The sequence below is a fragment of the Girardinichthys multiradiatus genome, chromosome 21 (genome assembly GCF_021462225.1).
Source record: "Girardinichthys multiradiatus isolate DD_20200921_A chromosome 21, DD_fGirMul_XY1, whole genome shotgun sequence".
NCBI classification, from domain to species: Eukaryota; Metazoa; Chordata; class Actinopteri; order Cyprinodontiformes; family Goodeidae; genus Girardinichthys; species Girardinichthys multiradiatus.
Genome location: NC_061813.1, coordinates 1,215,179 through 1,228,603, shown reverse-complemented (window position 1 = coordinate 1,228,603; position 13,425 = coordinate 1,215,179). Strand labels below are relative to the sequence as shown.

Sequence of the window (13,425 nt, the reverse complement as noted above, 5' to 3'; positions counted from 1 at the left end):
AAAGAGTAAACAGTTGTGCTTTTGGAGTTTAAACAAATATCACTAATTGAATAGGGCCTAGTTTATGTTTAGCGCTGTTTCCATCTGTGTGGCGCATATGCACCAGCGCTAGCATTAGCCTTCTGTTATTCGGGGCATTCATTCCGGGGCGTGGTTAATTAGCATATCTTCTGAAGAGTTAAATTCGAGATTTAGATGAAACATTTAGATTTAAGATTTAGATTTAAGATTTATATTTATATTGAGAAATTCCCAATAAATGCGAGAAAAATTCCCTAAATGTAAAGAAAGCGCGCTAAATAACAGAAATGTGCCAGTGAATTTTTTGTTTGCTGAATTTTTGCATTCGGCACCCCATATAAGGGCTTTATATGTGAGAAGGAGAATTTGAAATTGTATTCAGGATTTAACAGGGAGCCAGTGAAGGGAAGCTAAAAACCGTGTCTAGCTCTAACTAAATATTATTGCGTCGCTGTTAACAGGGAGACGTTCAACTTACGTTTTTACATTAAGATCTCAGCTACGAGTCAGTCTGAGCGTCATCGCTCCCCTTCAGTGCGCCTGCGCCTCCTCTCTTCTCTCACCTTCCTTCCATAAGTCGGCGCGACTCCGTTCTCCATCTGACAGCTCACAACGCGTCATGTTCGGAACCAGACTGCGAGCTTCCCATCAGCACAGATAAGGTTCTGGTCCAAGCGTATACCAAGCGGCTGGGTTGGAGTCCGAACCGCTGCTGGATTGAGCATTCTGGATCACAGGAGGCATGACGCGCTCTTGATCCTGGCAGGACGCCTCTCTTTCCCTTCACATTTCGGATCCGTTTGGCCTCATCATGTCTGTGAGAGAGAAGGGGGTCCTGACCAAAGACAGCGTGAGCTTGTTGCCCTGCTTCTATTTTGTAGAGGTGAGTCCTCTTTTCCACGGAGCAGCGGCCCACTAACGCAGAGACAGAGAGGACGTGGTTGTGTAACTGGCATCAAAGATCCATTAGTTGCGCTCCAATATCAACTGAAAAAAGATGCCAACTAATAGGAATAAAATGAAGGAATCATTTGAACTTTAATATTCTATTCCGAGGTAATTAAAAGCTTCTTGCAGGCTCTAGCTTTCAGATTGGACGTTACTTCAAAACAAAATATGTGATAAACCACAATATTGATCGTGATTTGGACATTAAAGCTACCTGTCTTCATTATACCGAATATTTTAACAGGCAGAGCTAATATCATACTTTCAATTTAATGCAAGTTAGAAATCAATAATAATAATAATAATAATAATAATAATTGGTATCAGTGTTTTAGACAGGAAGCACACCTAAACCACATTGCAACATAAGCAATTTCCTTGTAATTTGTGCACCTCTTATGACAAACGTATTTTCTAGAGATAAAAAGTTAATGAGCCAAGATAAAAAATACAAGAAAAATGACATTTTAAAAGCAAGGGTGCAGCTAAAAACAGCAGACATATCTATATCTGCTTCAGTACAAAGCATGAGTGAAAGTAGGTCAGATGAGAAACATCTTTCACTGAAACACACATCTGGAATCCAGAGCATTGCATGTTGGCCATAAAACTGACTATATTCAGTAAGGATTTTTGCAGAATCCTCAATAAAGTCTTAAAGAGGGTAAGAAGGTCATTGCACTCAGGGCTAACAAACCATAAATACAACACAGCCATTCATGTAGGTAAGGGGGTTTTATACGATGCAGCTCTGGGATTTCATTTTGATTACCAATGTAAGAGTGGAAAAGAATTCCCAAGGACTGACTTCAAAGATTACAGCTTACATGCATCTAGTGGTAATTGTCACTTATCCCCCTGCCGCACACTCTTTCATGCTCCAGTTCACTGCTGGCCTGTGGCTCTCCAGTCAAACTGGCATCATGTATTATAGATGTGCTTCTAATACTGTGTGATGGATGCAATGTGATGACAGCAGCATTTCCACAGGAGCCTTTCCCAGCAGGGACTTTGTTGAGGAGATTCGGTCTTTTTTGGTTTGTCTTTGCATTTTTTTTTTACTGTCCGTTTAATGTAACTGAGCCATAAATGTCAACCTTCTGATTTTTTAACCACAACAGTGGGTAAACGTTGAGTGATTCCTACTCTTATTATTTCACAAAGCAGCACACATTAAAAGTAGGTCAGATCTGGGTGTTAATTGTACTCATGCACGTGTTTCAGGCCTGCCCCATAACTCTTTCCTTCCATTGTGACTGTCAGGTTCTATGATCGACGTGTAGAAAAATCAGTGGATGCTAATCACATCTGAACCTTGCTTAATAAACTTTCTGCTGAAAGAGGTCATTTGTTTTCACCAGCCACTGTTGAACTAATAGAACCAGAGTGTGGGTTCAAAGTTTTATTGTTCTTTTACATTCTTATGGTCTTCTAAGACTTGCAGTTTTTGAACATCAGGGTCAGGGCAGAGTGAAAGGAGAAATGTATACACACATGAGACATTACATTATGACCACTGACAAGTGACGTGAAAGATACTGATTGTCTCTAATCAGGTGGGATATATTAGGGAGTATGTAAACATTTTGCTCTTAAAGCTGATGTGTTAGAGAAAGGAAACTATGCAGTTTTAGGATCTGAGCAGCTTTGTCTAAAGGGCTAAGTTGAGATGGCTCGATGGCTGGGTTGGTGAATTTCCAGAACTGCCCCTCATGTGAGGTGTTTCCCAGCCTGCAGAGATTAGTATCTGTCAAAAGTGGTCTGAGTAAGAACCAGGGTGAACTATCGACAGGGTCATGGGTGGTTAATGCTCACTGATACATGTAGAGAGAGCGAAGGATGCTCCATTTGGTCTGATCCAACAGACAAGCTATTGGAATTTTTACTCAAACCGCTCAAGAATGTAATGCTAATTCTAATAGAAATATGTCAAGACTCAGTGTTTCACAATTGTCTATATATACATGAGACTACATAGTCGGAGATCAGTCAGGGGGCTGATGCTAACAACTATTCCATTTGTTAACAAGCCAACACTGGGGTAAGTGAGCATCAGACCTGGACCATGTAGCAATGGAAGAAGATGTCCTGGTCTCTTGAATCATGTTTTCTTTGACATCCTGTGGATGGCTTGGTTTGTGTGCATTGCTTACCTGTTGAAAGCATGGCACTAGAATGAGAGGATGAAGTGATAGGGCTAAGTCCTCACTGAAAACCTTCTGAAGATCATGATAGTCAGGGGGTACTGCTCAGGGCTGTCTCAGTTGGTGTGGCTAGGAGAAACAGTAGAACTGGGACAGGAACCATGGCAAGGAGGGCTCCAGGCTTCTATGTGTGATTCGGCCCAATGTATATGTGGGTTGTGGGTCTTGAGCCACCGGTGTCTCAAAATGACATGAGCCTCTTTCCTGGGAAAAATAAAAAATGAAATAAGTTCATGATGGGTTCCTGAAGTGAGCATAGAGGTTGAGTCTGTTGATGAACAGTTTCCAGGGTTCTACCATCTAGGGCAGACAATTTGTGAACCAACTCTGAATTGATCAAGTTCTGTTCAGAGTCGGAACCAACTAATGCTAATACGGGGTGTTGTTCATGATTTACACAGATGGTGGAGTGGAGCTGGAAACAAGGATAATTGGGGTGGTGAACAGCGCCCGCCAGTACCTCTTGAACCACCGACGGCTGGGTCTTTTGGCCACACCAGGCAATACAAACGGAAGTGGCCGAGTTCACCACAATAAAGACATCGCCCAGATGTCAGACACTTTTGTCTTTCCCCTGGTGTGAAGCTAGCTCTGCCTGTTTGCATGGGTTTGATCTGACAGGGAGAACAACAGGTGTTGAGCCTACTGTTCTGAGGGTGAATGGCTTTAGCTCTCTTTTTTCAGAATTTCTTTCCCTAAACGGTTATCTATGTGAATGGCCAGGATTGATTAGTTCATCCAGTGTCTCTGATTCATCATGACAGGCTATTTCATCTTATAGCCTCTCACTAAGAGAGTTTCTGAATGCCTCTTAAGGGGCTGTCGAGTTCCAGCCTGATTCCGCCGCCAGAGTATGAAACTCTATGGTCATTTCAGCGACGAACCTGTGGTTTTGTTTGAAATTCCGCAGCTTCTTTGTTATTTCCTCCGTCTTAGGGAGAATGTTAATTTAAATTGATCAAGGAATTTGTCAAACTAAAAGAAATGGATTGTGGTTTTGTCCACCAGGGTTTCTGCCCACCTTAAAGTAGGGGGAGCAATCCCACAGCAGGTGGGAGCTGCTGCTGCGGGAACAGGACAGGTAATCTGGAACTGAGAGAGTGAAGATGATGGGAGATCTCGGCCACAGCTTGTACTGTGGTCGTTTGTTGTAGGTTGAGTGACTGGAGGAGATGATCATGCTGCCCAAGCAAATTGCCATGTTGAGTGAGTTCCATACGTAATTGTGCTGCAGAGTCTGATTGGTCAGATTGTTCTGTCAAAATGGCAAAGCAGGTGACTCTAATGCGAGCAACAACTACGGAGGCAGAGTTCAAGTTAAACTGGTTTATTAATAAACAAAAAAAATAAAATGTGTCATGGGAAGTGCAGGTTTTGCAGAACCGAAGCACAAGCACGAGGATGGGAGATGCATGGTGAGTTGAAAGGACTTTAATAATGAAAAAGACTGAAACTTACAAAACAGATCTCAGGCTGGCAGGTAGGAACACAAGAACAACGATCAAGGAACTTAGCAGTACAAACCCGTGATCATAACAGAAAACCGAACAGAAAAAGAACGTAAATGTGGAGAAACCAGATCTATAAGAAAATATACAAACAATCCAGAAAGTTGACTAAACACAAGAATAAATAATGAACCTAATCCACAAACAATGCACTCTTTATTTAAAAGTGAAACATTCAGTGAACCTGCAGACCCAGATCTGTGACCAATGGTAGCTTTTTCATAAAAATATACTTAAAAAAGTAGTTTGATTGCATAGTTGCAGAGCAACTGAAAGATGATGGCTAAAGATATGCTCACTGACTGGCAGACCTGTCAAAAGTGTGTGTGTGTGTGTGTTTGTGTACCTACACCATCTGTGCCATTGGAGAGTGTTTACTATGGCAGAACCTGATGGTGCACCTATTTTTACCCCATGATGTGGAGGCTCGTTAAAAAATAATAAAACAGTGAAATATGCAGCAATGCCAAACTGTTTAAGTGCCATGCCATGTTTCAGATTTGTTTCTATTTTTTATTTTTCATTATGCCTTGGTTCATGTCAGCACATTTTCTTCTGCAATGTAATAAACAGCTTGTTATACTGGCCTAGTTTAATCTAATTAGCATCATGGACTCATTAATGAAGAGGACCAGTAGTTTGTCAGGAATTTGACTAAATACAAGAGGAGACTAAACTTACTGATCTCAGCTGTGTCTAAAACTTTAGCTAATAATTTAATCCAGACAAAATCCAGTCATGTTTACCAGGGGGCACCTTAATATAAAAAGCTAAATTGTTTGTTATTTTCAGTTGAAGATTATTTTTTGTTGCACATACATTAACCTACACTGCAGTCATTTTCCTTTATTTATTGCCTGTCCCAACATATACAGCCAACATCTGCCAATTATGATGTGGAACAAATAACTTATATGAACTGTAACCTACAGAACTGTCTTTTTAAGGCTCTGTGCGGCAGGAGTATGCCATGCAGGTGTGTGCGCTGTCGGTTATGCTGAGGCACCTCTGGGTTTGTGTTGTCGGGTTGGTGGGATGCCCGGTCTTTGCCGCGCTGTGGTGTGACCTTACTCTGATGCTTCCTCTTGCGGCTCTAGCCCCCACCCTGCTGCCGGGCTGCGGTCGCTGTCGGGTGCCTGCGCTGGGGGGTTGTGCTCGGCCTAGGGGGATTGGTTGGCCCGGGTGCAGGTACCTGGCTGGCGCGAGCACAAGCTTTCTCTTTTTGGATATGTATTTGGATCAGCTGAGTGGTGATGGTGGAGCTCAGCTGGTTGGTGTTTCTCTCTGGGTTGTTGTTGCAGTGGCGATAAAAGGGTGCGTTTGTGTCGGTGGGGCATCTCGGCCCCAGGTGCGTGCAACCGGTTGGGGACTGCTCACTAGGTGAGTTGATTCCGTATTGGTGTCTACTACGGAAATTAAATATCTAATGAAATATCCTGTATTTGAATACAGTATTCAATTGCATATAGATTGAACAGGCTTTGCAAATCATTGTTTTCAGTTTTTATGTACATTTTACTCGAAGTCCCAACTTTGTTGTTTGTTTGCTCAGCAAACAAAATGTCAGGCTTGTGAAATATCTTCAATATCATTCAAACTAAGAGGAAAAAAAATAAAGAGATTGGGGGTTGCTTAGAGGACAATTCTGTTGTGACAATGACAGTTTTTACATGTTGGAGAAGAAGAAGCAATTAAGATGAGAAAAAGAAGTCTGGAGTTGAGGAGTGAAGTTGTTAGATGGTAGATGTGGGGCAGTGGAACGTCATTACCAGTCGTCATCTTAACAACACTTTTTAAGTTAGTATTAGTCGTGTTTTAGTCGGCTAAAATCCAAGTCATAGAGGAACTTAAGGCCTCTTGCACCTGTAAGAAAAATCATTTCATTTTACATAAACATTTTAAGATGGAATGGACTTAAAGTTTTATTTTGTATTACACTAATACACACATATACCTCTAGTTTGTAATATATATATATATATATATATATATATATATATTATTTTCAGATTTATATATATATTATGAAGGTGTACTACATTATATCTTGTAAAATGGTTTTATATATATGGATATATATATATATATATATCCATATATATAAAACCATTTTACAAGATATAATGTAGTACACCTTCATAATTAAGGATGGAAATAATTAGCACAGAGAACATTTCTAGTGTGTGCAGACTGATTGGATGCTCTCAATCCAATCAGAGAAATGTTTACATTTTCCGGGACTCGTAAGTTTAAATAGCAACAACCACATAGCCTCATATATGTAGTTTTTTCACCACATATCTAATGCCATCACGTGTCAGTCTACAGTTTTGGAGATAAATTAGACCTGCATGTGGGGTTACAAGAGGGAGACAGTGACTAGTTGAGTGTTGGTAGTAAAATCACATTTCACTTTGTTATTTTTGGTGAAATCACCAGAAACACCTCCAAGCAAAACAAAATGATGAGAGGCCAGCTGAAATAATGATTATGATGCTATTACAAATGGTATGACAATATAGGAAATACTATATAATTTATGTATGTCATGTGCACTACACTCATGTGCAGGTGCCAGTAAGATTTCTTCCCATGGGGCCCCTTTAAAGGCGGCGCCCCTATTTAATCATATTTAATGCGAAATGGCCTTGATCTGATCAGGGATTTAAACTTAATAAGTAAATAAACTGTCTAAATCATATTCCTCCTAACCTGACAGAAACAAGAAGTGGAGACATTCAAGAGCAATAAATTATGAACTTTACAAAAAAATAAGAATGAAGCAGTAGGTTATTTTAAATGTTTGAATTTAGTTTAATCTTCAGTCAAACTGAAATCCGCTGTCACTTTCTGTTCAGGATTATCTTCTGTGACTGACAAGACAGAGAGAGGGAAAACATTAACACATACTGCAATTATTACATATTTAAGTCATTTTTTGACATTAGTCAGGGTCATGGAGGACAACCACTGTAACATCAAACAGCTGTGAAGCTACTAACCTGTTATATGACAGATAGCTAACAGCAGCTCCCCTGACAGCTGACGTGCAGGAAGCTGACATGAAGTGTGAGAAACAGACAGGTTGGATCTTTACTGAGATCAGCTACATATAGCTCAACAGACAAAAGAGCTGCTCTTTATTGTTAACATTAACACCACAGCCAGTTATTCTTGCTGTTCATAGCCTTGTAAAATACCGGTAGTTCAGGACAGTAAGAGGATACCTCTTGTTCTCTGCACTGATCCCAGCATAGCCTGCTTCCTAGTGTCTCTTCAAGCTTGTAGTGCCGATGTTTACTGCTGCATAGAGAATGGTCACTTTAGAAACACGACCTCTATTTGTGCTGGGCACGTGCAGTCATTCACTTTCCAGTGCTCAGAAGGACTTGGTCTTTTTGGGACCTGTCCAGTGTATCCCGCATCTCACGCAATGACTGCTGGGGGTGGGTAGTTGTCCCTGACTGAATCCTAATGATCATCATTCCTATTTTAGTTTTTATTTAGTTTTTATAGTAAAAACTTGGAGTAGGCCATCCCCTTGGCCTACTCCGGGTTGAACGTGCCTGGAACAGCCCCCGAGGGAAGCATCCAGGGGGCATCTGGAATAGTTCCGCCCTGGATGAGAAGTTCAAAGCCTTAATAAGATCCAGTATAACAAGGCACGTGACATTGCCCAGTACGACAGAGCTGGCGCTACACCCTTGAGCCAGGCCTGTGGTTGGGGCTCATCGGCACACGCCTGGTGGCTAGGTTACTCCTCGCAGGACCTGGCTGGAGATGCGAGGCCATTCCCCAGTGGGCCCACCAGTTGCAGGGGGAACCCTGATGGATGGCTGCCAGGAGGAGGCAGCGGTTAAGGACGGAGACCTTGACAACCTGATCGCTGGACGCTTCAATTGGTTTTTAAAGATACTGCTGGTTTTCTAAAATGGAGTAATTTAAGCAGTTCTAATATATGCCAAAACTGTATTTGAAAAATTAGAATCTGTGTGGAAGTTACAGTTCACATTGTTTTCTGTCTCTATGGAAGTTTAGAAAAACGTGAAAGTTTTATTGTTTTATTGGGACAGTAAAAATGTACTTTCAGAGCCTCCCTATGTGGACAGATATGGCAAATATTACCTAATTTTCCAGGACAGATGTAGATAAAATGTATCTGTTGCTGATCAGAACAAGCAGAACATGCAGCTGCAGTAGAGAGACTACTGGGTGGGTTTAACGTAACTAATTAGTTCAAATTATGGATTCTTAAAATGAAGGAGTTTACAACTTTTACATCCACTGAATTTCAATCAAAGCTTTCTTATCCTATTCTGTTAGGCTAAGAACGTGATAATCAAATGATTTTATGAAACGTATTTAAGATACCAGATAAGACAAGGTGAAAAGCTTCATCTTGAATGTCTGATCCTTTCTATTCATGTAAAGCAGGGAGACAGTGTTCCAAGGCTCAGATGTAAAAAGAAGCAAATAAAGGAAACCGACTGGCAGAAAAACTAAACCAAGTCCACATGAATGAATTGTTGAAATAATTACGCTTTTATCCTTCGGGGCAACAAGACGATGCAAACTATAAATAACAATAATGGGCCTGATAAGGAGTAAAAATATATTTCATGTTCTAACATCAGACCACAGATGTTTTAGGTGGAAAGCACAAACATTGAAACATATCTGCCAGGACCTACACATCATATGCTAACTTCAGCTTGGAACAACAACAGTATTTAGACCTACTTCCATTGGATCAGCTGATTGTTGCGCATCGGTAGGCAGGTTCAGTTTTCCTTCTCAGGACATTTGAATAACAACAGTGGGAGGTCCTTTAGAATGACTAATGCAGTTAGCCTAAGAACGCCTATTGTCGCCTAATATGTTGTTCATATTTTTTGAATTTTTATTTTCAATACAGAGCATTAGAAAAGGGCAGGAGCCAGGGCTGCACTTTGTTGCTATTATTTATATAATTCTATTTTTTAGATTTATTGTTTTTTTTTTAAGTTGTTGCAGCAAAGAACCCTTCAGCAGTTGGTGCCCTTGGTAACCGCCTTTGTGGCCTATGCAAAGATCTGGCTCTGTCTACAGCGTTAAAGTGGCACTAGGTGATGCAAGAGCATTATTATCCTTCTAATCTAGTCTTCTAATGCCATTGAATCAAAATGCTTATGCACAAAAGTGTGAGAGCAATATAACACTTTTCACTGCTGTGCTACCAATAGAACATTCAAAATCTTTTAATCATAAAAATCCAATCAGTAAATCATTATTATTTAAGGAATATACTAAACTGTATCAAACCTACTTATAATTTGCATGACTGTATTTATGAGCAATGTCATCATATTATCGGACTCTTGTGAAATAATACCATGATTCAATTAAGCTGAAAATATTCAAAGTACAGCATCAAGCACTATTTATCTGGGTTATTTGTTTTAACCCAGTGAAATTAGATTTTTAATACCTAGGTATTAGAGATTAACCATTGGAAGTAACCATAGCTATTATGAAATTATCTTTTTTGATTTGTTTTGACCATTTGTGTGGTCTCTATCCTCTCTGATTCAAGGGTCAGTTCTTTCAACAGTCCTTACAGAACTTAATATCCTGGGAAATGCCATCAGCTTGCTGTATACTAATGCTGTGCTAGGTCAGCTGTGATATTGCCCCAGCAAGCCCCTCAGTGTTTCTGAAGCTTAAGTTTGTATACTGTAACCAGCTGAGCCCTGTACAGGTCTGGCCTTTCAGTGGCCTCTACAGAACTGACATTAAGACGAGATTTAATCCCGCATTTCAGACCAGCCACTTTACCATGTGTCCTCTGTTGTTTTTAAACCCCAAATATGTCAGATACATTTTAATTAAAGTTCAGTGATCACATTTAAAATAAGATGAGGGGGAAGAGTTCAAAGTAGCAATTAATTCCATGCAACACTTTCCACCATTACTTTTTTATAGGTCACATACACAATCTTCCGTGCCTCATGCTCACTGAGCCAAAAGGCTATTACAACACTTAGTGCCATAAAAAATATTTATCGACTGGAAACCTGCTAAAGCTTCTGCTTTTATGACTTTGAAGTATTGTAATTTTCTCTGGCTCTGTCATCTCTATAGCTGCCAATTCTTGTGTCGTCTGTGGTCAGTCTCTACTTCCTGGAGTGGACAGATGTGTTCAAGCCAGTTAAGTCTGGATATAACTGCCATGACCGCAGCCTGAGCCTGCCCTACATTGATCCTAACCACGAGGTCGTCCCCTTGCTGATGCTGCTTAGCCTGGCCTTTGCCGGACCAGCCATCACGGTAAGAAATATTGACTTTGCAGTAAACATATAAAATCCTGTTTTGGAATTTCTGTTGTTAGCAGCATGCTTAATTAAAAGGTACAATGGATCTCATGGGAAGTCATCAGTATAAAAAATTATTTGTTCAGATTTTTTGACTTTCTAAGGTACAGTTATAACCATATGTTTACATAAACTGTATAAGAATCATAACTGGTTTTTCACTGACAATAAATCCAACCAAACATTTCCTGTTTAAATCAGTTAATTTACTAAATGCCAGAATAATGAGAGATTTTCTATAGAGATTTTTCATTAATTTCTTCAGTGAGAAGTTTCCATATGCTGAGATTACTATGTCAATTTGGGAAATGGTGATGATGATGTCATGGCTTAGTAAGCTTCTAATTAATTTACGTCATCGAAGTTAATTGGAGGCCCACCTCTGGAAGTACCTAAAGGAAATAACTAATACACGCTGCTTCCTTGTGTGACTTCAAGTGAAAATCAGTCAAAATCTATGGTCACAAATTCCATTCATAAATATGTTGTGCTTTGAAATCAGACTGCGTAGTTGTGAATAAAGTTTTGTTAAAAAATAAAAATAAAAAAACCGCTGGGAATTTCAGCTTTGTGCATGTGTAGGTAAGAATGTGTGTGTGTAAAACAGATTTGTACTTGTAAAAAAATAATTACACAAGTTGTACATTTTATTTGTAAAAGTCTGTTTACGGATGCAAAGCCAAAAACTACTTGTAAAACTCTGTGCTCAAGTTCCCTAACATGCATGTGAGTTTCAACTTGCAAGTACTAATTTTGACAGGAACTTTCTTTCTCTCAGCTGATTAGCCAGTATGATATCAATCACAAATTTAACAATCCAATCAGAGAACAGATGGGTTTGGCTATAGTGGAGGAATTTTTACTGAGCGGCAGGTCCTGGAGGGATGGAGGACGGCTCCAGCTCATCTGCTGCTGAGGTAGTCATTAATTCATGGTTTAATAGAAGAACAACAGGATCATTGTCCAGATAAATATTTTTAAAAGTCGTGTACAATTACTATACTCTGTCATTTCATGAGGTGTAGATCAGAAAAAGCTGCTTCCATTTCAAGCAGAGTTGTGTTAACAGCCTTAATGAAAGCTAGCTTAAACAGGGATTGCGACTCCACGTTGCATATGTCCAAATATACCCCCTTGTGGTCATGTCAGTCTGCTTAAAAATCACCACCGTGGACAATAATGTCTTCCGATATAAAATTAAACCTCGATAATATGTCGTGTTGGTAACAGAACTGCACTGCTCAGACTTTACGTCAACCCTGGCACTTTAAAAAGTGACACTAAGGAGTACTCTCTCATACCGCACCAGATTGACCAAAATGCACCTATAGGAACTGGAATACAGTATGCAAAGTCTGTTGATATTTTGTTTGTCGTATATCATATGTGTTAAGTTTGTTAAGTTAATTCTGTATTATGTCATTTATCTTAAAGTATGATATGCTGAAATTGATCATCTTTATTGTCATGGGAACATTCAAGCAGTTGTCAATTAGCCACAGTCATCATCATCATTTTAATATTTATGAAGCACTTCACAAACCAAAGTGCCACACAGGTGAATAACAGATAAAATAGAAATTAAAAATAATAATTTTATAAAAAACCATAAGCAATAAAAAGGTTAACAATATAAGCAATAAAATTAGCAATAAAAGACACCACAGACTGGCTAATGCTCGTGCTCTCTGGAATTAAAAGCTGGTTTAAAAAGATGAATTTGTAAAAGAGATTTAAAATCATTTAAAGCTCTGGCAGACGTCACAGAAAGAAACAGACTGTTCTAGAACCTAGGAGCTGTAGCTGAAAAAGCTCTGTCTCTCCTGGTCAAGAGCCGAGTCCAGGGAACATCTAAGACCTGTTGGTCCTGAGTCCTTAGAGATCTACTGGGGATGTTTGGATGTAAAAGCTTGTTGAGGTAAAGAGGTGCTAGACCATTCTAATATTTAAAACCTAAAAACTAAATCTTAAAAACAATTCTAAAAGAAACAAAGTGGTACTTCAGAGAGAACCTTTCTTAATCAGGATAGTGTGTGATACAGCCTATAGGTGCATCTGGTATTCAATTCAACACAGATGTGAATACTAGAACTTCAGAATCATGACATTTTGTACAGATGCACGAAACACTTGGGTAAACCAACTGTCTCCACCACAGACCATATTTTAAGGTGTAGTAGGAAAGGAATTGAATCTAACTTGTCTAGTTCCACAACTTTCTGTTCTCACATTTGGTCATGACATGTGAATTCTGACCAAAAGAACAAGATACTGGATAGAAACATCTGGAAGAAGTTTCCATCCTAGAGAGCCCAGCCTCTGCCTTAGGGATAGGATAAATCACTACCCAGGGGTTTGAAGCCACTGCCAATGGCAGACCCTGAACTCACCAAA

At 39.6% G+C, this 13,425-nt stretch overlaps 1 protein-coding gene and 1 long non-coding RNA gene across 2 annotated transcripts in view; one reads left to right on the top strand and one right to left on the bottom strand.

Annotated features, from left to right (window-relative positions):
• The first annotated feature begins 508 nt into the window (after window positions 1-508).
• LOC124857776 (phospholipid phosphatase-related protein type 4) overlaps window positions 509-13,425 on the top strand; it is a 60,939-nt gene continuing 48,022 nt past the window's right edge. The window contains exons 1-2 of the mRNA XM_047349206.1: window positions 509-904; window positions 10,802-10,987. Coding sequence (XP_047205162.1) covers window positions 833-904; window positions 10,802-10,987 — 258 coding nt within the window. The 5' untranslated portion in view covers window positions 509-832. The remainder of the gene's footprint in view (window positions 905-10,801; window positions 10,988-13,425) is intronic.
• LOC124857777 lies at window positions 7,480-9,656 on the bottom strand. Its single transcript, XR_007035680.1, has 4 exons — window positions 9,422-9,656; window positions 7,909-7,984; window positions 7,684-7,738; window positions 7,480-7,554 (listed from the first exon to the last, which is right to left on the bottom strand). It is a non-coding gene; the product is annotated as an uncharacterized LOC124857777 (long non-coding RNA).